Source organism: Dermacentor silvarum, chromosome 1 (assembly GCF_013339745.2).
Source record: "Dermacentor silvarum isolate Dsil-2018 chromosome 1, BIME_Dsil_1.4, whole genome shotgun sequence".
Taxonomy (NCBI): domain Eukaryota; kingdom Metazoa; phylum Arthropoda; class Arachnida; order Ixodida; family Ixodidae; genus Dermacentor; species Dermacentor silvarum.
In genome coordinates, this window is record NC_051154.1 from 138,231,215 (window position 1) to 138,256,332 (window position 25,118).

The following is a 25,118-nucleotide window of genomic DNA, read 5'->3' on the forward strand; positions in this document are numbered from 1 at the left end:
TTTCAGCTGGGATTACTGTTTATTTGTGCAATGAAAAACTGCAGAAACAAAGTATCACTGCATCTTCTCTGCTTGGTACTTGTAGTACAAGTCCTTGCAGTCTTCTTCACTGATGATCTCCCAGCCAGTTTCTTTCACACGGTACACTGCACAAAAATACAACAGGATTAATGACCTCCCTCACTCTTGCCGAGTGGCCGACAAAAACAGTGTGGGCAGAGGCATAAAACTGTTTATGCATGTGTTGCAAGTACTAAGAATGGTTTTAGATTACTCAATGCAATGCTAATCCTAGCAAATGCCCTTGTGCACCTTGAGAAACTGATCATCAGCTCAATCAGAAGAGGTACACCGTGCGTTTTTGTTCAAAAACAAATTAAATTCTGCGGTTTTAGTGCCAAAACCACGATCTGATTATGAGGCACGCTGTAGTGGGGGGGCTGCAGATTAATTTTGACCACCTGGGGATCTTTAATGTACGTGTTTTTGTTCAAGCTAAGGCAAGCATTTATACAATAATATGGCAACATGCACGAAAATTTCGCCAACGTACATTTTTGCTGAAATGTGGTTGCCACGGAGCTTGGCTAAGTAGCACCTGTGGCGACCCCTTCACAAATGTGGTGGCCATGTGTTCACGCTGTGTGCACAGCTCTGCTCAGCTGTCCACAAGAATTCACAAGTACATTCTTGGCTAGTGCATCAACCATGTGGAATGCATTTTCAATGTCACTTTGCCTGAGGTATTTACACTGATGCAACTACAGCATATACATTGCACAGTGTGAAATAGGTGTGCCGACACCTCACTAAAAATGTACGGCTACGGCAAATACAGTTGAATACTGAAATAATGACATCAGCAGGGATGCAAAAAAAATTTGCTTTCGTGAGAATTTCGTTGTTGCGAATTGAGACTGCACAGACAGGAAATGTGCTGCAAAACGAAACTTTACTGTTAAAATTTCATTAGACTACTTTGGTGAGCCTTGCTTGAGGCTATAGAACCAAATTGCCGCCATCACAAAGTGCGCCTCATGTGTTGCTGACAACTTTAGGAGATATGACCACTTTCGAGAGATTTCATGTAAGTCAGCACCAGACGTGTTGGAGTCTTTGAATGATAGTATTGATATGCAATCGTGCACACTGTTACCTGTAGACGCCGATGTGCCTGGCACCGAGTTACGCGCAATCTCGTGAAAGAGATTGTAACCCCGAAAGCGATCGAACAAGAATCTACGTCGGGCAAATCTATGATCGGCGATGCCTGTTGGTGGTACCAAAACTATTGTTCTTGAAGCAGAGGGCACATATTTTTGGACAATCACTTTCGAGGTCGCAATACGGCTCGGAAGTGTGGCAGTCCACACTGCGGCCCCCATCTCAGGCGTTTATAAAGAAGTCTATGTCAGTGGGACGTGGATTTCTTTGTTATTGTGGTACTTTGTTTTCTAACTGAGTCGTAGACTATGCACTGCGCATGGTACGCAAAAACAGTCGTCAAATGTAAGCAGAGGTCAACGGTGACGTGGCCGTGCCATTTGAAGCACGCAATCAAAAAACAAGATTGTGGCCATGACGCGTTTTTGGTGCCAGCAATCGTTTCCGGTGTTCTGCCATTTTTGCAAACAAAAATGCCGGTGGCCTCGTAAACATGCTCTGACAGTATTTTACGCAAGTGGGGAAAAATACATTTGAGCACTTTTTGTACTCCGTTAGCATTAAACGGGGTCAATGTTCTGGCGGATAATATGGGATCTAATGTTCTGGCGAATTTAATTTATGCGAGACTGCAGTTTAGTGACATTTCGTTGTCAAGAGATATAAAATGCACTGAATCCTATGGACGTTTGCTGTGGATATGCAAATATTTTGTTGTGGCGAGAATTTCATTGTCTTGGGTTTTCATTACCGCGGGGCTCAACTGTATACTATTTTTAAATTATTGCATCAATTGTCAGTTGAGGCTATAAACAAGTGGAACACCAATGTAATTACTATTTCAATGCTATATCTTGTCGTGCATCGATAGTGGTTGGAGCTCTGCTCTACCTGCGTTATCGAGATCAGATAGCCGCGAAGGGTGGATGATAAGAGTGGAAGGAATTGCCAAATTATACTGGCCCTACTGTGACTACACCATACACATTGCAAAGCATAAAAAAGTGTGCTAGCACCACATCAAAAGTGCATGCCAATTACCGTATTTCAATTAATGCATTTGATTTTCTTTTTTGCTAAAGTACTAGCAAGAAAAGCACTGCTCACTATACTTGGAACAATGCTCCCAGTTTTCAATGTTTCAGGAATTCACCAAGGTCATTTAAAAAAGTCAGAACTACTACTTACCACGTACAATGCCTCCACTGGCAGAATCCCTGAATGTGGCATGAAAAATGGCTTTGCGACCCAGCTCAAAGGCCTCCTCATCTGACATCTCATAGCTGTATCCATTGTCAAGAATACCATAGGCATATGTTGATCCAGAGCCACATGAATACAGACTACCTGGAAGCCGGTTGCCTTCATTATCCACATAGTAGAGACCAGGGCCCTGCAAACCGTAAAAGGAAGTCAACATTTTTTTTCTGCAGTGTAGGTGGCACCATCACCACTTGCAACCTCTGCCACTTAAAGCAGGTTCAGTGCTGATGCAGGCACCAGAGCATGCTCACTACAAAATGCATGTTGACGAAAACAGAGTACCTCATCGATATAAATACTCTACACAACCAACACAACTGGTTATGTTTCAGGCAGAAGTTGGCAGCAGTAAATGATTACTCTGCCATGCTGGGTCTGTCAGGGTAACCTGGTTGGAATGCATGTCAGAACTGTGGCACGTCTTCAACATAGTTAAAACAAAGCTTGGGTCAAGAACATGCCTCATGCATTTCAGGCACCTACGTACAAGAGAGCAGAGGAAACTTTATTTTTATAGTGCTCATAGTTTCCAGAGTCTTTGATGCTTTGGTGGTTTACTGTGCCATTTGAACCGTAACTGTTTGAATCATCAACCACACACACACATGCCAAGTTGGAGGTTCTTTTAATTCTGATTTTTTGCAGCAGCGAAATCTCTCTACTTATTTTTGTTTTTCTGCCACTGCAAATGACCAATATTGCTGCAGAGGTCTTTGCTGACAAACTGCGGCCTTGTATTTGTGGATGGGCGGGTTTGTGAAGGGCCTTGTCAACATGTGTCCAGCAGGTTGCGAGATGAAATGCGAGTAGCAATACTGGTATTTTTATTCTTTCAGTCCTTAAAGGGCCTTGAACCACCCTTCAGGCTTGGTGACTGCCAAATTTTGCAGTCATGCATGGCACATGGATTTCGCAAGTGGAGTGCGAAGTCACCTTTCTCTTAAATGTCTCTTTTCAACAGAAGTGTGCTCCTCACTCTTTCTGGACGCTTTATTTCGCAATATAGCAGAAGCCCATATGCGGCTGCTATTCGCCAATAGTCGACATCAATCAAGAAGGGTGTTTCGATCAGTGCGCTTCTTCCCACTGTTACTGTGTACATTTATTGACACAGTTTAATGAACAGGCTGAAGTAAGCGAAAATCTGCTTTTAAATTTCAATAATTACGTACTTCAGGAAGAAGCAGACTGTCGTCTGCTCACGCTTGGCCGGGCCGGCCACCCGCGTAGGAATTAAACTTGGGCCATCCTGCTAATCAGTGTCGTAGCCATCGGGTCTCACTAATTTCGACTAGTTTTGAACACTCCACAAGACTATCCACGTGAAACTTGGTCAGACCACACGCATGCTTGCCAGCACGCACTCACTCCTGGCCACTCTTGGGTAGACGCCTTGGCAGATTTCACTTCGTAATGAGCTATTGATATTGCTTCAAAATGCGCAAGTTGGATGTGGCTACTATTTGTCGGTCAAGCTGGTGCAGGACAAAGCCTGTCCACACCACGTAGCACAGCCAGACAGGAGCATATGAGCGCTAGCGCGGACTCTAGCCCTGTCGCGCACAAAGCAAACGCTGCAGTTGCATGTAGCTTGCGGTCTGCTACATAGTGTAGATACCGTGGCTGCCATGCGGTGCCTCAACGAGTCCAATGGCCGAGCGCACTGCGGCTCGCTGAGGAAAACTGCATTTGGTGCGTCGTTGGTGTCAAATTGGAAATAGTAGCGTCTACATGAACATCCAAAATCAAATTTGAACTGTGTGCCACGGTGACGTTCAGTAGGCAGAGCGTTGAGGGCACACCCCCCTCCGCCGTAGCTTTTGTAGTGCAAGTCATTGAAGGAGCGCAAGCACCGTGAACTGTTTGATTGCCAATAACTGTGCTTCTGCTGAACGCATTGAAGTACTTATTGTGACAAAGTATTTATGAAATAGCATATTTTAACTTCAAATTAATTTCTTGACTTCAATCAAAAGTGGTTCAGGGCCCCTTTAAGATGTGAAAATACCGAAATATAAATACATGAAAAACTTGAATGTGTGCACAAGTGAAATATAGCACCCGGGTAAACCTTGCTTGAACAAGCTTCTGTAAGATTTCCTACTGATGCACCCTCATGGTCCATAGAAATTAGTTTCAGTTCAAGAAGCTGCAGTAAATGCTGTATGAAACTTAAGGCCACGGCTCCAAGTTCATTGCATTTTCTGTCTGCAAGCTAAATGAGAAAGTGATAAAGGTAGCTTTTATACAATACAAATAGCTTTCACCATGGCATTTTGAGGACACGTTCACATCTGAAGCTTTCTGTAGCATGGGCAGGTGAAATCTATGTCGATGCAAGAAGGTAGGTTCAAAAATCTCTTTGTGCTTGCTGATCTCTTTGTGCCTAATGACATATTTGGCAATAAACAAAATGAATTTTGCCCGCTGTAATTTAATGAGAACACAAGAGCAGAGAGGTTGAAGCCATGCTCATTTGTAAACATTCGGTCAGCTACATTTCAATGTGGCACAATGTTTTAACTAGAGGTGGGCGAACATAAACTTTTTTGAATACGAATAGTATCAAATATCGAATTGAATATAGAATAGTCAAATGCAGACACATAAATTTACAGCAGAAATATTTATTCCAGTATAATTAGGTACCATGCTTGTACTGACTAGAGAAAAAAGACAGCATACTCTCATGGACAATTAGGATCAGTTTTAAACATCCCTAACTGTCATTGAAAGACCTGCACAAATAGCCTATCAACATCTTTATAGCCTGGTTGCAAACAAGCTTTCCAAGAATGAGTGTCTGCTGTATGACTAGCTTCCCAAAAATGCTAAATAAATGGCTGTTAAAAAATACATCAGAAGTTGCGGAAAAAGAAAAGAAAAAGCTGCTGAAGGACTTGTGTGCTGTAGACACATGTAATAGACACATGTTGCAAGGCAAACATCACTGGTTGCAGCGTAAAAGATAAAACTGCTGCCATGACTAGCCTGCAAAAAACACTAAATTACAGACTACAAGCAAAAATTACAGGTTGTCATGTAGGCTTCCACTGCGAAACCAAAAACAAATCTTGCATTACCGATTTTGTTTTTGCACTGCTTCGAAAACTTTCGTCGTTATTTCATTTCAGATAACTTGTGATACTTTGATTAGGAGACAGAACAGTAACCCAGTAACGACTTTACTAGTGGCCTGTTGTGAAATACTTTATTGCGTAATATTCAATTCGTATCTGACCAGTTATACCAGTTATAACAAAAGTTACAACAGAATAAAAATGGGAAGCAACAAATGTTTGTCTTACCCGTTTGTCCCAGCCACAGATCATGACGCCCTAGAAACAAAGGAGGAAAAAAATAATAATAATAAAACACTTCTACACTAAATAATGAGAAATAGTATTAGAGCTTGTTATGTTAAGATAGTATTTGTCTGAATTAAAACATTTTTGTTTGATACAAACTACAGTAGAACCCCGTTGTTACGTTCCCGGGTGCTCCGTTTTCTCGGCTGTTAGTCGTTTTCGGCCGCTCGAGGCACAGCTCCCATAGAACCCAATGCATTCGTAACCCCGTTGTTGCGTTGCAACTGTGGAACCATTCCCGCATCATACGTTGCGAAGTGCCACCCCGCGCTGGCCCGCGCCGGCCCGAGAGGCCACTTTGACTTTTCATGATGCTTGGCTTGGTGGCTTGACGATGGCATTGGCCGCCTTAAGTGCTGGGGGTGACACCTATGACGTATTTTCAGTTTCCGCTAGCAAACTTATGGCCTTTGAGATCCGTATTTTCTATCTAAAGATGGTGTCTATGACGCGTTGTGGCCCTAAAATTAGTTTTGGCGCATAGATGTTCTGTATAAAGTCCAAGGGCGATAACGCCGTCGCCGCGCGCCATATGCTGTATGTGCAAGTGAAAGCGTGCGAGGGGAGCTGACGACCGTGTCTAAACCTCGCGCGCGAGGAAAGAAAAGCAGGGAGGGAGCGTGCCTTCTGTTGCGCTCGAGGCACCGGCGAGGGAGGGATAGCGAACGGCGTTGTACTCTAGCATCAACTGCGTACCGCACGGCAGCGCGTGGGCCGTATCTTGAGAGAGATCTGTGTTGGGGGCAGAGTCTAGGCAGTGTAGGTGCGTCGGCAGCTCGTTTGTAGCTTTGTGCGTGCTGTGTTCTCGGTGCTCAGTTTGCGTTGAAGCGATAAACAGCATGAAGTTCACTTCACTCGCTGCTGCAGTGGCGCTTCCTCACACCAGCGTTTGACAGTGTGTGTCCGCGCTCATTGAGTGTGATGTGTTCATGTTTGCCTGTGTGCGCCGACACCATGCTTGTTAATATAGTTAATAAGCGCATGTTTACAAGTTTATACGGATGATAGAACTACTATCCTTACTTTGTATAGCTGTCTACTAATTTGCAATCGCAATAGATACTTCAACTTTCGGGCGAAATTACGACTTTTTTCACACGTTAGAATTAAAATAAAATTGTGTGCAGTTCAACACCTACTCTCCATTTCTCAATTTTTCCTGTTTCCCGGCTCTTACGTTTCTTTTATATGGTCCCGTGAAAAACGTGTCAGCGGGGTTCTACTGTAATTTCTTTCTACAAGCACGTCAGCATCAATGCTTAGTCAATTTATAAAAAGCAACATCGGCATTTACAGTAAAACCTCGCGACAAGGCTGAAGGGGGAGCCTCTCATCACGGTATATCTATTACAGTTAAACCTTGCTGACACATTCCTGTCTTATGTTTTCCCGGCTCTTTCGTTCTGCAATGCCGGTCCCATTTAGTTTGCACGGGGGTCAGATGTATTAGTTTCCTGTTATGTTTCCCATTGAGGGTGTTACATCTAAGAACTGTGACGGTGCACCACTGATGCAGCATCGTCGGCAATGTCTTTGTTGACCACTACATGTTGCCGCCGAAAACAGTCACTTCAGAGCACCTGCTGTGCAGCACTCTCCGCGCATTATGACACTATGGTGTTGCGGAAAAGGAAGGTACTTTCATTTCATTCAAAAAGAAGCACAGCATTCTGAAGACAGTAAATTACAAACCCAACATGAAAAAGAGCGAGATTGCCAGGGAGCTCGGCCTCTCACTGTCGATTGTGAACAGCGTTGTTGCCAAAAGACTGCAAATGCTCGAAAATAAACTGTTATTATTGAACATTCGGCCCGAACACCAAAAGCCTCATTTGTAGTGCTGCTGCAAATGTTATCGGACATTAAGTTTTCTAAGATCATGCATTATTTTTTTCTGCGGTCCCTAAGAAACGTAACAATGGGGTCCTACTGTACTTTGTCATGATTGCGCACCCTCGCTGTTGACATTGGCCACAAGTAAAGGCAAGCGGTGTGCTCTTAGTGACCAATCAGTAAGGCGATGCAAAATCGCTCCGCATACTGCCAAAGGATTGCGAAATATTGTTTTCTGCCGAAATATTGTCTTCAGCGAGATGACTGCTTTCTCTAACCCAGCTGTCAATGCTAATCCTCCGCGCACTCAAGTAGTGACGAAACACGTCTTACAGTGTTTCATGGGTATGCTGGCGAAGTTCTGCAAGCATGATTTTGTAAAACCCTTGAGGCTGTACACAAGTGGACATGGCCAATTAAGAGCGGAAACGATGGAAAATTAAATTGATTGTTATACGATATGGTCCCTTGGCTGCACATGTGCAGATTATCGCAACTGTAAAGGCCAAGTGCAATGGAATTTTGCGCCACGCAACAAGCCTTGCTTAAGATAGTGTAGATATAGAGGAGCCTCTATGCCAAATTTTCTATTTTAAGTACAAGTGGAAGAGACACGAAAGGCTAGCAAAAGTAGACATTTTTGATACCAAAACAAGAACATGCACACACGCCCACACACACACAGATGTCATTTCTGCTTGGCAGAAGTGACGCATGACCTAAAGTTGCGGTTCCTCGGCATGATTAGATGGTGCCCGTGGCTGCCTGCAGCGCAGTGAAAAATCTTGGAGGCAATAACCGCTAACCACCAGGTGCACGCGTAATCTGCTTAGGTGCTGTTTAGAGGCTGTTAATACATATGAAAGTTATACAATTACCAGAACTGTGGCTTTGCCAAGATTGCTTCAGTTGTATATACTAGTACATATTATTCATTTACAGTGGAATCTCGTTGATACGATTCTGCGATAATACATTTTTCGGGATAATACGTTTTTTTCTTCTTTTCCCGGTAATACGATTTGGTCGGATGATATGCTTTACTTTCTGGTTCCCGTGAAGATCATATCAATAAGATTCCACTGTATAACCATTTTAGCCAAAGTGGGATTTCGTTGCAGTTGGCCTTTAACGGGGCTGCTGCGGTTGCGCGTCAGGTGCGTGTGGATCCCAGTGCAAGATATAATACTCTATAGGACGCTCGCGAGGCGCGATCGACCAGACAAAGTATTCATGGCAGCGGAGAACTATCGGCGGATGACACAACTTCCGTTAGAATGCAGGCGAGAGCTTGCACGGCAAAGGGATGCGCGGATAACACAAGCAACCAGAGAAGAGCATGTGCACGCGGTATTGCGTCGCCGTATTTGCTCCATCGAGGCGATGCCCTCTCCCCTCACGCGCCTCACCATGGTGACCTACTTTAGCATGTCACTCAATCATTTCGGATTTCCCGCGAAGCGCAGGTTGCTACACCACCGGGAGATAAAACCTTTTCCGTCTTGAAGTTGCGTCGTACCTACGATAGGTATCCGCTGCTGCCACCGGACTGATGGATGCGCGCCGTTGCTACTTTATCTGGTCGATCGCACTTCGCAAGCAAGCCAAGCAGTGTCCCCATCTAAAGAGTATATATCTTACACTGTGGTGTGGATGCAACCTTGTAGGCAATGCTGTGGTCTCATGGCTACGAATGCCTGCAACAAGTGTGGTGAACTGGAGACCCTCAAACCACTGCTCCTGTGGTGCAGTGCTTTCAAGGCACCGAGGGAGGAACTCCTGAGATGCTACCGCACGCACAGGCTGCCGGCTGACAGCGCCAAGGCTACGGCCGCGCGGTCCCCCCCATTAAGCACGGGAGGCAGCTCACAAAACAGCGTGCGACTTTCTCAAGCAGTCGGGCCTCGCTATCTGGCTGCTCTACATGACCTTACAGTGGCCGTGCGCGGGGCCGAGTGACAAACTCTCTCAAATAAGTCGCTCATAAGTGAACTGTGGATATTTTTACCAAATCGTTATGTTGTACATGCACAAACAGTTCTCCTTTACTCTATCCACTTTCCCTGTCCTAAGCAGCCCACAGCCTCTATCAAGGTCCATGGATACTGCGAATATGCAGGAAAGATACCAAGAACAGAATTTGAAAAGCATGAACAGAAAATGTGCAACATACTGTATTTACTCGAATCTAATACACACTTTTTTCCCAATAGAACAGGTCCAAAAATTGCATGCACGTTAGAATCGAGTACGACCTCAAGTCTGCGTTACCATATAGCCGTTGGCATTTCAAAATGGCTGCCTCGCACGTGCTTTGAGCCTAGCTACACTCTAGCCTAGCTGCCGTAGCTTCCTCCATGTGCTGCAGCACACGTGCTTAGGCAACGCCTCCTCTAGCTAGATGCCAGGCAGACGGCTCGCTCTCCCATTGTTGACAATCCACCGCAGAGATGCGCGCTTTCACCGAGGGGTGGTGCCACGCACTGACACTGTCTCATGCGGCGCTTCTATGGATCGGGAAAGGCCGTTCCAATGGGCGGGACACAGCAGCAACTTCTCGTTCAACATTTCAGGCATTATAATTTAAACATTTGCTGTAGCTGCTAGAAGATTATCACATGTGGATGTTAAATATCTTTCGCACCAGTGCCAAGCAAATCGTAAGCAGCTTGTAGTACCGGCGCGGCATTAAGCGGGAAGAAGAGCGATCGGTCTTCGATAAACATGGAAAAATGAAGGACACCGCGTAGTAGAGATGCAAGTATAAACTGTGTTTACTGCACCCTTACTGTGGGCAACTAAAATGATCACGCATTGACTACTTTCTCATGAAGAACAACATCATGGCTTGACAGAGTTGTCCAGCTATAGCTTCAACACTTTGCGGGACAATGGTTTCCGCTCAAGAAGCTTAGTCGCCCTGTTTCTGTCAGTCACTCCAATGGCATAGTTCGTGAAAATGGGCTTCATAAACTTCTTTGCGATAAGATGGAGAACCATCTTTTTTTGCTTTTCATCACACTTTTTGCAACGAAGCACAGGAAGTCCCCCGAGAGCCCGGACGCTTCTTCCAACTCAGACTCGGGCTTAGCAATAGAGCTTCTGTTTTAGAGCACGGTATCAGCAAATCTCTGAAGCCTTCTCAGAACATTTACCAGCACCTCGCTCGGGTAGTAAAGTCCTCCTCGGTCCTGGTGAGCAATGAGACCATGTAGGGGATTGTTGCTTTTAGGCGCCTGCAGGAGTGGAATGGAATTTCCGCACGGGTTTCGCTCACTTGCCGCGCGAACGATGAACTTTCCTATTAAAGCTACACTGGTCACATCCAGGTTTGAAACGAGCAGCATTGTGCTGACGCATTGCTCATACAGTTCTCTGCTACTTTGAGAAACTTCTCCATCGCTTCACTGAGCGGGTGGCAGTGCTGGTTAGCTGGAATTAGTTTTTTTTTTTTTGGCTGAGAAAGAGTATGAACTTTGCACATTGCTACTCGAAGCAGCAACAATTCCAGTCTTGAGCATCTTCTCCAGCCCGTATACAGCACTTTTTAACATCCAGTGCATCATTGCACCTAGCACTTCTGCGCAGGAATCCAACAAGGATTCAATTGGGTCACTTGACATTTTTCTTCTCAACACAAACTCGAACATACTGACAAGAAGCAGATGTCGAACACACTCGTCATTCGACTTCGTTGTTATCACGAGTGCATGGTAAGTTTACTTTCTGAGAAAGGTCTCAGGTTTGCTCTTTTTTCCTGTGAAATGAGACGCCTGGCTCCTTTTTACGCTGATTCTGTGTGCACAACGGCACGCAACAATAGCACATAATTGCAGTATTTAGCGTTAGAGAAGCCTCAATAAGCTTGGAACAAGCAAGCACACACCATAAGCACACCGTAGCGCCACGAGTGCGGCTTACGGATGCATTGCGCCTACCTTCACAGGAGGGAACGTAGTGTCAGACCTCGGCTCCTCTAGCGGCCACCCCGAAAGGTTAGTAGGAGAGGGTTCGACAGTGCTCCAGCCGCCCGTTTGGCTCGCATATAGAGGAGGCGTTGGCTTAGGCATTAGTCTTCCCGTTTTCTGCGTCTGGTCTATCACCATAAAGTGCCGAGTTCATCAAGATGCCGCATTTAAAAGGAAAGTGATCATGTGTGTGGAGACGGGCGGAAATCGGGCCACATCACGGATGTTCGGAGAATCCAAAACTTGCGTGCGGGACTGGCGCAAATAGACGGAGAGGATTTTCGCCAGCAAAGCAACGCGGAAGGGTTTCAGTGCACCGAAGCAGGATGTATTCTGCGACGATCCATTTCAGCGATACGATCGCCTTGGCCCAATCTTGAAAGCGATCTGCGACGTGGAGAGCGAGTCTGCTGCGCGCTGTTTTCGCTGGGTCGCGTTGAAGCGAGCGGCATGGTAGCACGAAAGTCAATTCGCTCACCGCGCTTCGTCACTCCAGCGTTTTGACAGTGAGTTTCCGCGGTCAACGAGTGAGAAGTGTTCATGTTTGCTTGTGCGCATGTGACACCATACTTGTTCATTTATTTAGTAAGCAAATGTTTGCAAATTTATACGGCCGATAAAACTGCTACCCTTACTTCGTATAGTGGTCTACTAATTTGCTATCGCAATCGATGCTTCGTCTTGCGGGCGAAACTATGACTTTTTTTAATTCATCGCAACTTGAGTGCACCGGGAGTAAATCTGTTTTTCCAAATGAGAGAAAGTTGTATTTCTGTATGAAAGCATGAGGTGTGCGAAACTGTAAAAGATTTTTATTTGGTCATGAATAACGAGTGCGCGTTACAATCGAGGGCTCGTTAGAATCGAGTAAATACGGTAATCCATAGAAGCTGATTATGAATACTTATGACCCCTTGCACATTTAACCAATTTTAGGGACATGATTAGATGACGGTACTTCTTTAGCCCTTTTCGTGCCACGCTATTTTGACCAAAAATGCCCAAAATTTTATTGCGAAATTTTTTACAAAAAACGCTGCAGACAATGTTTTAGGTGTTCATTTATTTAACATCTCAACCGTTATTGCAAAACTGAATCTTAAGAGCACTGTATCATATACCGCTGGATCAGTATAAAAAGAAAATGTGCAACTCTATCTTCGCCTGCAGAGTACACTTTAAAGTATTCTGATGGGTCATCTGTGTCCTCCACATCTAACGCCGTACCTAGAGATGCCCAAAACGGGAAGTGAAATGGGCATTGTTACAATTCTCTTTGAGCAGCCATGCCCAGAACAAATGCAAACGCATGGGAAACGGCATGCCTGACGATCTCACTTGTCAACATGAACATGGCCATCTGCAGTGGGGGCACGAGAGAAGGAGAATGCTCGGATGGTGGAGGGCATGAGGAAGCCAGTAAGCTGCCACGTGGAGAATGCTTCTGCTTTGCCCTAGCGTGCAGGAGCATGCACGCTGAATGTTTCTTGTATGTTTTCTTTGGAGCACATCGCTCACACGTAACTATGTATTAAACTTGTCTTATTTGTTTTTACGTTGCCTCGTCTTCCCTGCCGGAACCTCTCCGATGGTCAACCTGGTTCGAGCTCCAAGCAGACATCGTTGAATGTTTACTAAACCCCGGCCCGTAATAGCATCCAGGGGATTTATTTACATCGGGTTTACACCACTGCCTTGAGACATCAAAGTCACCAAAAGTGCAACTTTAAGAAGACGAGCCAAATGCATTTAAAATCTGTCTCTTCACTCGAAGAGCACTACACTTGATCTTTGGAACTACTCGATTATTCGCTCAGCGTTTCTTTTCCACGAAGAAACCAACGAAGCTCGAGTTACCGGCGGCACCTAGGAAGACCCAAGTTTCCAACTTATTTTACTTCAGCCGCAACAATAAACTCAGTTGTGCTTGCGCTGCCCACCCATCTACAAGAATCACGACAAAGCACTGAGACGAAACTAGCTCGTCCAGAAAATAGAAGTACCATTGCTCATCCTTGCCCTTTTTTACCAGAAACATGTGGATGAAACCAGCTCATTCAAGGCACAAGAAGGGTCAACAGCACCAATGAAAACTGCGGCTGCATAGTGATGAACACTCATATATGCTTCAACATTGGTGGTGTGACAATGCTGAAAGCACGTCCAAATGTCACTCTATATGGATCACAAAAAAGAAGCGGTATCTTAATTTGTGTTGGAGGGCCCCTTTGAGGAAGGTACATAAAGGTACGCAGGTAAGTGCTAATTTCAAGTTCAAAACATCAGAGCACTCAACTAACCAGAGAGAGCCCCATGCCCTTGTAGTTGTAAAGGATGTTTGCCAGTAGCTTGGATGCTGCTGCTACAGAGATCCGTTCTCGGTTTCTGAGTTCATATATGCTGTGAAAAGAGAAGGCAGGGAGGAAAGGAAAATGCGATAAAATGGTTGATACTGAAATGCAGCTTACAAGAAGTGCAAATGGCCACAAAAGAAATAATGATAAATAAACAATTACACAAAACAGATATATCAGGTCATACAGCAAGCAACTGACTACAACTTTTCACCCCCACTGGAAAAGAAGTAGAACATTGAGCACTAAATGGTGCATGGTGCCATCTCACGGAGCACATTCTCTAGCCATTCAAATGAAGTCATGCTTTGATGCAGTTGTTTGGCTAGGCACTGAGCAGCACATGGTGGACTTAATGTCACTGCATCTGAATGGCTGGTTAAGTGCCAAGATCGATGGGTGGAATAGGCATGCATAGTGGAGAACATGCTTACCCATGGCTACTACTTATGCACTATGGATTCTGCCATGCAAAGGTGACAAGCACTACAACAGCGAGAGGGATCCAGATCCCACTAGGAAAAGCATTCGAGATAAGTGCGGTGAAAAAATACATGGCGCTTATGGAAGCCAACTTCGCACCATGAAAACCTTTGTCTTAGCCGATATTTTTAGGTAAGCGAGCTAATTGCTGTTCACTGAATAGTTATTTATAGGATACAAAATTTAGTCCCTACGTGAGACTAGCCGGGTGGCGTGGGGTCTCCCCTGCGTCGTCTCTGGACCTCAATAAAGTTATTTCACTCACTCACTCACAAAATTATATGATTGAAGCACAACTGGAAGTGTGCCAAAGTAAGAAATAATGCTACCTTAGAGTGATCTGAACAAAAAACACAAGTTGCAATGCTTCCTGGCTTCATTTTATCAAAGCACATTACTCAATGCGGCACCAAACAGAACAGAGCACAGCACATATAAAAAGGAAAGGTGATGCTCGTCTAACTTGTCGAGGGGTGGCCTTATACAAAGCGGAGAAATATTTCTTTAACTGAAGACTTGTGTAGCAGTCACGTGTGCAGACATGGCATTGTATGAAGAACATGTTTCTGCTATTTGTGCCCCTGTTTTTACATGTGAAATAAACAGTCTGTAATGGAGCTTTGCCCTGTTCTTACCTTCTGTGAGCAATTGTTCTTTTGTGGCTCATACGATCTGGGTATACCACTTACAATGTTCAGGTCTTTTTAGTTATGCAAATACCACAAGCAAATTGCATTTATAAGAATGATTTTTATTTTTTAATACATGTGTGGCAAATTAGCCAAAGAATTGCCTCACTTGAAGCATCATGTTTACTGCAACAGTTGAGCTGGCAAAATGGTATAAATTTACTTGGGCTGTTGGCACATGCTACTAGCTTTACCAAAACCCTTACTCAATGCATAGTGCTGCCACTTATTTGAAAGGGTATAAAAACTAATATGTTGGCACATAAGATTAAAAATGAGTGCCGACAGCACAAATTGTAGTTTTGTACAGTAATGTAAAGGCAGTCAAACACCAATCCGAGACACATACACAGACACAAAAAAAGCTTGTTACAATGTTACCAGCATACAAAGGAAGAGAAAAGGAATAGAGGAACAAATTTGAGAGAGCTACTACAGTCCTTGGCAAGGAAACAAGGTGCTGTTAAATTAACAATAAGCTTCCAAACAACCTACCACATCTCTAAAGAACCTTGAAAAAGGTGCACCCAGCCTACCATTACAAAACTAGTTCTGGGCAAGGTAAAGGCAGGGTCACAAATGTTACCAGTGGACAACTGTGGCTTCACATGCTTGCCTTTCATTCTACAGAACACCTAGAAATTAAATGAAAATTTATCCTACCGGCAACGCTCAGCAAGAACACGCTGCCAGTAGACACAGTCTGCAGCCCCACCAGCCATGGTTCCAAGCAGGTATTTGTTGATCACGATTATCTTCTTCACCGTCTGTGAGCCTGCACATTGGCAATGGTATTAAACTATAGTTGTTGTTCAGCTTGAAAGGTGTTTAACTCCACGGTCAAGTCCCTGCGATCCGTTGGACACGGAATATGAGGATTCTTTGTGCAGAGTGGTTGCGTAAGCACTGTGCGTATGTCTTGTTCTTTTCTGCGTCCATGTTTTATTTGCACTACACTGAAAAGCCTTCAAGATGACGTACCGACTGATCAAATATTAACATTTCAATTACCTACAGGCGGCAAATCAAAGCTGTAATATAGCAGCTTTAATTATAAGAAATAAGACATGAAAATATGGCAGCTTAGCCTTTTATGAGACATCATGCAATCTTCTGAGGAATTATCGACTGACATAGTAGCTACTCATTGCAATGGCACAAAGCAAGACAATAGGAGTGTTTAAATAGCAAAATTTGAATATAAAATTGAAAAGTAAATATTTTATCATTTCTCGACATTGAAATAATACACAGATTGTGAGGAGTACCTCCAATTGAAAAAAAAAAGAAAAAAAAAAAAGCTTATTTAAATGACTTGATACACGTAATGCCGTTCACAACCACACATCCAATCAATTCAAGAGCTTGTAAATAAGAAATAACTAAAAGGTGATCATGATCATCTGGTGCACAGTAATAATGGCAGTAATGAAATAAAAGAACACGTTGGGTCTGATGAACGAGCTAAGTGTAAAACTACAGCACTGCACACTGCTTTAAAAGGATGCAAATCAGGACAACTTGCAGACTGCTTAACCCCTTCCATGCCATGCTATTATTCTGAATTCTGACCCAAAATGGCCAAAATTTTTTACTGTGGAATCCTTTACGTAAAACTGTGTGATAACACGCATTTGCTTCGGAAATGATGTCTAGCCAACAAATGCTGCTCTCCTGCAGCAGAATCATTTGAAACAGTTATCACTTGCACCAAGATTTTCCCAGTAGACTACAATAAGTGTTGCTATTCCTTATACAGTAGAACCTCGTTGCTAAGGTTCTGTGTAATACGTATTGTCTTTCGGGATGATACATTTTTCCCCTTTTCCCGATAATACAATTTGGTTAGATAATAGATTGGATGATACGATTTTCGGAGGATACGCTTTATTTTCCGGTTCCTGTGAAGATCGTATCAACAAGATTCCACTGTATTTGAACAGCAAAGATGATTTGATTTGCATTTAAAACTTATTGTATGCCCAGACAGAATCCCATTTCTACAAAACCACCACCCATACATAATCAATAGCCATCCACAACCTCCAATTTCATTAGTGTGTTGTGAAATCTCATAAAATTACAACAGCAGAATTTCAAGAGTAAGCTGTCCATAGTGACATGCACACATAAGTGAGCAGCATCAGAATATGTACGAAAGTTTCAAAGATTGCTTCAATAGTACATTGTACTAATTTTTAACCAATTAAGCTAAACTGAAATTTCAATTGCAGATGGCATTTAAGGATGAGATGGCCTTTAAGAATACTGAACTCTGCTTTACCCACAGCTTCAATGGCCGCAACTCAGACAAACAGGTAATCTAAAGCTCTTTGCTGCAGTTGACGTCGCCCCTATCCTCATTTCTATGTATTCAGGACGATTTGGAATAAAAACAGATTGGAATAGTGTAATGTTACACCCGCCCAGATGTGACAATTTCACACGCTGAACAGGGCGGGAAACGTCACAGTGGTACATGCTAAAGCTTATGCACTTCTTCCCTTTGCCCAACTGCTCAATGCACATAAAATGCGTAGAGTAGCTTTGAACAAATGGTTAAAACTGCTTCCTTTTCAGCATTGTGTTACTGCAACACAGCAATTGTCGGGCACCCCATAGTGGGAGAAAAACTGACAGTTGCGCCAACACATGTAAATGCACTTTAAGGTGTAAAGCTGCATTAGCTGGTTCATACATTTTTTTACAAATCTGTTATGCCCTTTTCTTTACGGCCACTTATTGTGCCACCACAAGAAATACAAACAGGGGACATATTCTGATATGTTACACTTTGGCAATATTTCGCTTTTCGCCTTCAGGCGCGCGCTGATTGGCTGGTTGAGCAAAACCGGAAAAAAAGTCGCGCAACCTAGTAGTTCCGTGCACATCATTTTGACGTCACGATGTCATTGGGTGCTCCCGACATATATTGAATAAACGAACATGCTTGTGTCGTACTGCGGTGTTACATTCGAAAACAACACACCCGAGCTGCTCTGCACCCGCACGGTGCGCTCTCGTGTGTTTTGCAAAGCGTTCAAGTGCGCAAGTTGGTAGTGCATGCAGACATCACGGGTAAGCAGCTGGTTGATTTATTGAACGCAACTATCGCCTAGGCGAACTATCGCCAAAGTGGAACATTTCAGAACACGGCCCCAGCTGTTATTCAACACTTGCTCTATTCAATTTCTTGTCCCTGTCTCTCTTGGCCATTTCTGTAAGAAAGCCAAATGCCCTGTGGCTACAAGGCTAATAATATCTTCACTACTGAAATTAATATTCTCTTGAACCAGACATGAGCGAAAAGTAAACTTACTGGTGTCAGAACTACTAACAGTAGTAAACAAGCCGTAAATACGAGGCATTTCCCAATATAATTTTAAAACTTTGCAGGTATACATAATTATGTTCAAATTTCTGAAGATGCGATTCCATTCAAGATATATGAGGCAATTCGGGTAAGAAGGAAGTTGCACACAGTCAGAACCTTTAAACTTTTAAAACAGTAAGAAAGTTCAAAGAAACTGGTACTATGGAGAAGAAGAAAAGTTTCATGAGAAGAAAAGTTTCATCCTATTTTGATGATATAATGGCACACTTTCACTGTCAATCCTTCACTCAAGAGTTAAACAATATCATAGACACCATACAGATGTTTCAAATTTAATGTCACTTGCAGCTAACATTTCATGGATCTAACAACCTCAAAGTGGTGTTACACAAAGATAATGTCATAGACATAAGACAGAGCTGATGAAAAAAAAAAAAAAAAAGGGGGGGGGGGTAGAAGAGGACACAGTGTGCAAAACAGTCTTAAATGGACAATAAAGAGAACAATTATTTCAGCCGTATTAGCTTATTACCCTTTTCTAAAACCAAGAAAGCCACTTATACCCAGAGAAGATGCTTGACAAGGAAATATACAAAAACGAAAGCTGGTGGCGACACCACTACGAAGTTTCCATGCCAGCTAGCCATGACATCATAAATTTTGATGGCATATCTGCTCAGGCTTGGTGAATTATTTTATTGCGATCGAAATTATATGGACACTCCAAGCGGATTTCTGCCGTCAGCGTCGCCGTGAGGTTCTGTATTAAGTCCAAGGGTGATGGAATCGTCGCCGCGCGCTGTCTGCTGTATGTGCACGTGAACGCACGCGAGGAATGTGCGCTTTCACAGGGAGCGAATGCACGGCAGAGAGCAAACACGACGTCTTCCGTGGTGCGAAAGGCCGTGGGGGGATGGGAGGGAGGGGACGGGACGTTTAGTTGCGGCACCAAATGCTGATCTTGCAACCGGGCGCAAGGGGAACTGGAATATTGCAGGCGAAAGGAGGAAAGCGGGAAGGCAGCGCGGGAGGGAGGGTGTGCGGCCTCTGCTCTGCGAGCAACTTGTACTTTGCGCGGCAGTGGGCGGTTGCGCGCATCGTATCTTGAAAGTGATCTGCAACACGGCTCCTACCTTTGTATGCGCTGTGCTTTCAACGCTCAGTTTCCATTGAAGCGATAGACTACACGAACCTTCGCTTGCTGCTGCTGGCACGCTTGCTCACCGCAGCGTTTTGACAGCAGTTGTGTGCGGTCATCGAGTATGATCTATTCATGTTTGCTTGTGCGCGCTGACACCATACTAAGTAAGAGAATGTGTCCAAGTTTATACAGCTGATAAAACTATTCTTACTCCGTATAGCTCTACTAATTTGCTATAGTAATTGATGCTACAGCATCAATTGCGATCTATCGCATTTGATGCTTCGCCTTTCAAGCGAAACACTTTTTTTTTGTCACATTCATCTTGTGCACCGTATCCACAGCGTCTCCAGTCGTGCACAGCCAAGCGTATTGATCGAGGCGCTGTTATTTATTGGATCAAATGAATTTATTTGATTTCCCTCTATAAATGGTTTATCAACATGACTGCACAGCACAAAAGACGAGGACAGAAGAAAGAACACATCACAGCGCTGTGTTGTGTTCTGTCTTCGTCTTTTGTGCTGTCCAGTCATGTCGATATTCACCAACTGGCCCAAGCTTCCGCTTTATCACATTTTATCTTGTAATAATCAACCTGTTACCATGAAATTAATTAATATATGGTTATGAAGTAATACTTTATATGTCTAAACTGGTTTAGTGCTTCTCTTCAGTTTCCCTTTAAGGGAGTACTAAAACACAAAACTATTGTGCCTGACTTTCTTTGCTGTATTATGTAGCTGCTGAATTCATAGAGTATGGGGCTTCAAACCCTCAAATGTGCGACCGAGTCATTAACGTCAACTTTTATTGCAAGCACTTAAACCTTCCGTTATGTTGAGCATGGCTTCGCATAGGGTCTACCGAGCACAACTCCTCGTCAGATCATCGAAGCAGGAGGCGGTCCCATGTGTTATCACACAACTGTTGCAGTATCTGCAAGTCATACCACGAATGTACCACCGAAACCTGAATGTCTGCTGCCACATCAGCAATTATTCCCTCCTTCACCATGCACTTCTTAACCTACAACACGGGACACAAGCCTAGTTCTCTGCTGTCGCTTCTATCAGAAAAACCTTTCACCTTTAGCCTATTATCCAGTCTCAGCTTTCAGTGGAACTGTCACACTGTAACTTGTGATGAAGGCTTTATTTGCTAACTGGGCTGACCGACCGGCGTGTTGGTTAGTCAGGATACCACGTAACCTCCATCATCTATGTCCAATTTCTGTGATGTAACAAAGAAACCTGATTTTTCCAAGCTACCAGTTACTTAAGAAGTCCCTGACCAGGTCCCATTGAAAAATTTTGATATAGACTGGAAGTTGCAAAACTCATTTCAGGGAGCATCCTGGCACAAGAATATAAAAGGTTTAGTAATAGCGAATACAGTTAAACCTCGATATAATGAAGTCAGTAAAATCGGCAATTTGCTTCATTATATCGAAATTTCGTAGCATTGAAATTCAACCTTTTATGCAAATAAGTACAGTCGCCGATCGATTTTTCTTACACGGAAAAGTGCCGCAAAATTTTCTGAATTATCGGGCAACCGAGAAAAGCAAATCTGAATGAGAAAACAATTTATTTTGTTAAATTTGGGAATCTGTGACGAATAATCCGGTTTCATGCCACGTCGACTGTATTTTCACATTGACGGTAGGAATTAAGCAAAGCCCGTCCCGCTTTCGCGTCCACTCCGCCCCCGCGGCGGATGACGTCGCCTGCACTGGAACGACACTATCGTGAAAAGCGCCGGCAGCGAGGAGCTAATGCTTCGTCTGCCTCTCATTTCAATGGGTCTCCGAAACTCGAGATTACACGTCTAATACTAAAAGCACAGGAAGACAGCTTATGTGATGCCACACCGTCTCGGCAATCCCACTCTTTGCACATGCGGTAGATTACCTCTAAAGCAGGGTGTGCAGCTGCATGTGTGCTCTTGCCGCGCAGCGTGCGATTTGAGAGTTGCATTCTCAAGCAGCCACTTGTATTTCAATCATTTGACCAACTGCGTCTGCGGAAGTTTCCATTTACTGGTCTCGGTATTCCTTTGCGGCGGCAGTGAAATTTCATTATATTGAAATCGCTTATAAACTCACTTTGTTATTTTGAGGTGTTCTATGGACAAGCGAATATGAAAAGTTAAATACTTCATTATATCGAGGTATAACTGTATTGACAACTTAAATGTTGCAGGACGACGGCACAAGCTATCCTCCCTATAGTGTGGGCTTTCTTCCATTGCCTTGACCAGCATGCACAAGCGACCCCCCCCCCCCCCCTTCCCCTTGCATTGGGGCTCCCATATTGGAGTAGACATCCCATGTGATGTTTATGGTATGACAAGGGTCCTGTGCTTTAGGATTAATCTGATAAAATCCTAGAAACACTAGTCGGCCAAAAAAGTTGATGATTCAAGTTTATCCAAAAAACTGAATTTCGGGGTCCTCAGTTGTGATCACGTGACCGTGCCCCGACCAAAATCACATGAAAGGAGAGAGAGAGAGAAAAGCAGAAGGCGCCCATCGTGACGACAAACTCCTTGGACAATATGCACCTCAAGCTGAGGCTCTTCCGATAAAAATTCAAACAAACTGCTCTCAGTAATTAAGGAACCAGAAGCTGACTTTACTCTTTTACACAATGTGCACTGTCTCCTTGCTGCAGCCTGCAGGTGCCGCTACAGTGACAGAATTACACATCAGCGACAGCCTTTGCATGGACTTTAACGTACACCCAAAGCACGGTACACAGGGGTTTTTGCATTTCACCCCAATTGAAATGTGGCCGCGACGGCCGGGATTCCATCCCGCGCCCTCGGGCTTAGTAGGCAACGCCACAGCCACTACACCACCATGGCAGCTAGCCTTTGCACAGGTGCCCACCGCACACTTGACATTGTAGACGGGAGAGAAGCACTGTGAATTCATTAATAGCTTCTAAGCGTACTACGTTGCTATTGCAGAAAGTTAAATGGTACTGTGCACCAAAAAATCCATCACAATTTGAACACCAGCAAGTCATTCTAGTATCACGCTCGTATTGTGAACCCAAACACGCAGTTTTCTTCCATTTTACCACTGGTGGAATATCAGGTACTATGGAAGGAATTGTTGAGCCCATAGTTTCTGCAGGATGAATGCCCAAAACTTGTCTGCCCCTGTATCTTTTCACGGAGGCACACCAGTTTCAGACTGGGTCTACTGGTTTCTTCGTGTGTGCAGTGCAAACATTGCAAGGGTCTTCTCGATGTTTTGTTCCGCAAATCGAGAAACTAGTGCTACAATGACCGATTCCAGCATCAGTAAATATGGATTTTTCTTTTTTTGTTATAATGCTTGCCATGTGGCATAGTTGTTTGTTTAAATGAAAGCGTGGAGGCCTTTCTCATGCAAAAATTGCAGTAGTGGCTTGGCGAAGTTGTCATCCATCCCTTCCCCCTTGCAATCATGGCTGTTTTGGGGGCATAGGGGACACTAAAAGGAGAACGACGCTAAGAAAAAAAAAAAAAATAAGAGAGGAAGGGGGAAGAGGGGGGGCTGAGAAACTTCCAAATTTCTTTGTGCCCCCCATAAAAGAAACGTCCGATAAACTCAGATTTAAAAACAAACTGAAAAATGCCATCGAGATTTTGCGCCACATAAGCTCTAACACAGAACCCTCGTTATGACCCTGGCATCACTTTTTCTCGCTTTCTGCATGGCGTACTTTCATTAGCGGTGCACTTCCAATGCTTTGTTTGATGGAATGGAAATCTCAAAATTCTCGTTTCTGCTAGCTATTTGTGCGCTATAGGTGGTGCTTATTAAGGTCTCTAGATAAAAAGTTTTGAGGTAGTGCCATTTTTTCATCTAGCTGCCGTCCTCTTCATGATCACGCTCTCCCGCCACTGCGCCTGCATGATTGGCTTAGTGCAGTCAGATGGCATTTCCATGTGACTGCACTGATCACTAGCACCCCTAAAAGGTTCCAAAGTTTGTTTTTTCACGTAGCATGGTTTACAAATAAAATTTTACTGCACTGAATACAATTTCAATGCGAGTATTGATAAATGTAGTATGACGCTAAGTAAAAGCTAATCATTTTTGATTGCATATTGAGAGGCTTGGAACCTTTTGGGAGTGCTTGAGGTGCTCCATGTGGAAGGTGGATTAGGGGAGGAGGAAGTCTGAATGGGAGAACTGCACTACCTTGAAACTTATCTAGGGACCTAACGCGAGTTATGAAGAGGAGACACCTTTGACATCTTTGCTGGCAGGGATAGTGGCTCATCTGAGAAGGGTGTGCAGGGTTTCATTTGAATTCCACCCATTTTCGTGGTACACATAGGGGTGTAATACTTAGCAAGCACTATTACCACTCCTATCTATGTATTGCGCTTGTCTGTTTGCAATGCCCAACCTGGTAAGAGCCCTTTAATGCTTATGGAAGCCTTAAATTTTCCAAAAATTGATCCAAAAGAATGAAATATAATAATATTGGTGTATATGATAATGGTGTAAATATGCCATTTAAATTTAATTAGAATCAGGTCAGCACATCAAAGGCTAATTTTTGCACTTAATTAAAACAGTGCAGCTTTAACAGCACTATCTTCTAAAGCATACAAAGCACTTTAGGAACACAAGGAAAAAAGAAAAACTGCACTTAGATTCAATGAAGAAAACAGGCTTTTTACAAGCTAACTCATCACTTGCAAGGTTAAATGTGAATGAAAGAAGACTTTTTAGCGCAGCAGCGACTATAACTGTCATGATTGTTCGCGCACGCAAACAACCATGGCAGTGAGAAGCATTAATGCATTAATTCCCTCAAAACGCTTCAGTATGACTAGAGAACTAATCTAGTTCAGTACTGACATGACACTCAAACTGCCATGAGGCAATTTGCAATGTAACAAAAGTACAGGCACCGAAAAGAAAACGAGTCTTATTGATGAATCATGCACCATGATCAAGCTGTGTCATCAGCACTCGTGCAATGCGACAAACCAGCCATTGTTCATCGATGCTTTGAAGCAATACAGCATTTGTCTTTAATAACTATATGCAATTTGCCCACAATAATCACAAAAAATTAAACTGGACGCGTCAACTGTCGCACTTACCAATATATTCTCCACCGGTGGCTCGGGAGTCTGCCGCCACGATAACTCCACCTTTGTACTTGAACGCCAGCGTAGTCGTACCCTTGTCGTAGTGGATCTTGATCTGCTTTCCAGAATCATCTTTCAACAGCGCTGCCATTCCTTCCCGAGGCTGCGCATCATACCGGTAACAGCATCAGCAAAGAAAAAAGTGCATCCGAGGCTTACTTACATTTGCAAACGGAGGCAAGGCCAACTGTGTGTGGCATTTGAAGTTAGATCCAAAGGCATCACCAAAAGCAAGAAGGTCTTGCTGATCAAATGATGCTTTGCCAAAACCAGAGCGCAAGTCCACCTTCGCGAAATCTTCGAGAGCCATGATACAACACAAATTGCGTACGGCCAGAAGATGCCCACTAGAATGAAC

At 43.8% G+C, this 25,118-nt stretch overlaps 1 protein-coding gene across 1 annotated transcript; it reads right to left on the reverse strand.

Moving 5' to 3' along the window:
* Positions 1-25,118, reverse strand: LOC119436110 (proteasome subunit beta type-5). Its single transcript, XM_037702857.2, has 7 exons — positions 24,924-25,118; positions 24,713-24,863; positions 15,786-15,897; positions 13,897-13,996; positions 5,736-5,765; positions 2,353-2,557; positions 1-146 (listed from the first exon to the last, which is right to left on the reverse strand). Exons 1-7 carry the CDS (start codon positions 25,068-25,070, stop codon positions 55-57), a joined length of 837 nt encoding a protein of 278 aa, XP_037558785.1. The 5' UTR covers positions 25,071-25,118; the 3' UTR covers positions 1-54.

Bases quoted from the DNA above. Each gene is read 5' to 3' on its own strand.
- LOC119436110 (XM_037702857.2), bottom strand. From the start codon at position 25,070: ATGGCTCTCGAAGATTTCGCGAAGGTGGACTTGCGCTCTGGTTTTGGC. The intron at 13,997-15,785 runs GTAGGATAAATT...CTCTTTTCACAG, and splicing joins GTTCTTGCTGAGCGTTGCCG to CATATATGAACTCAGAAACC. The intron at 5,766-13,896 runs GTTAGTTGAGTG...CTTTGTTTCTAG, and splicing joins AGGGCATGGGGCTCTCTCTG to GGCGTCATGATCTGTGGCTG.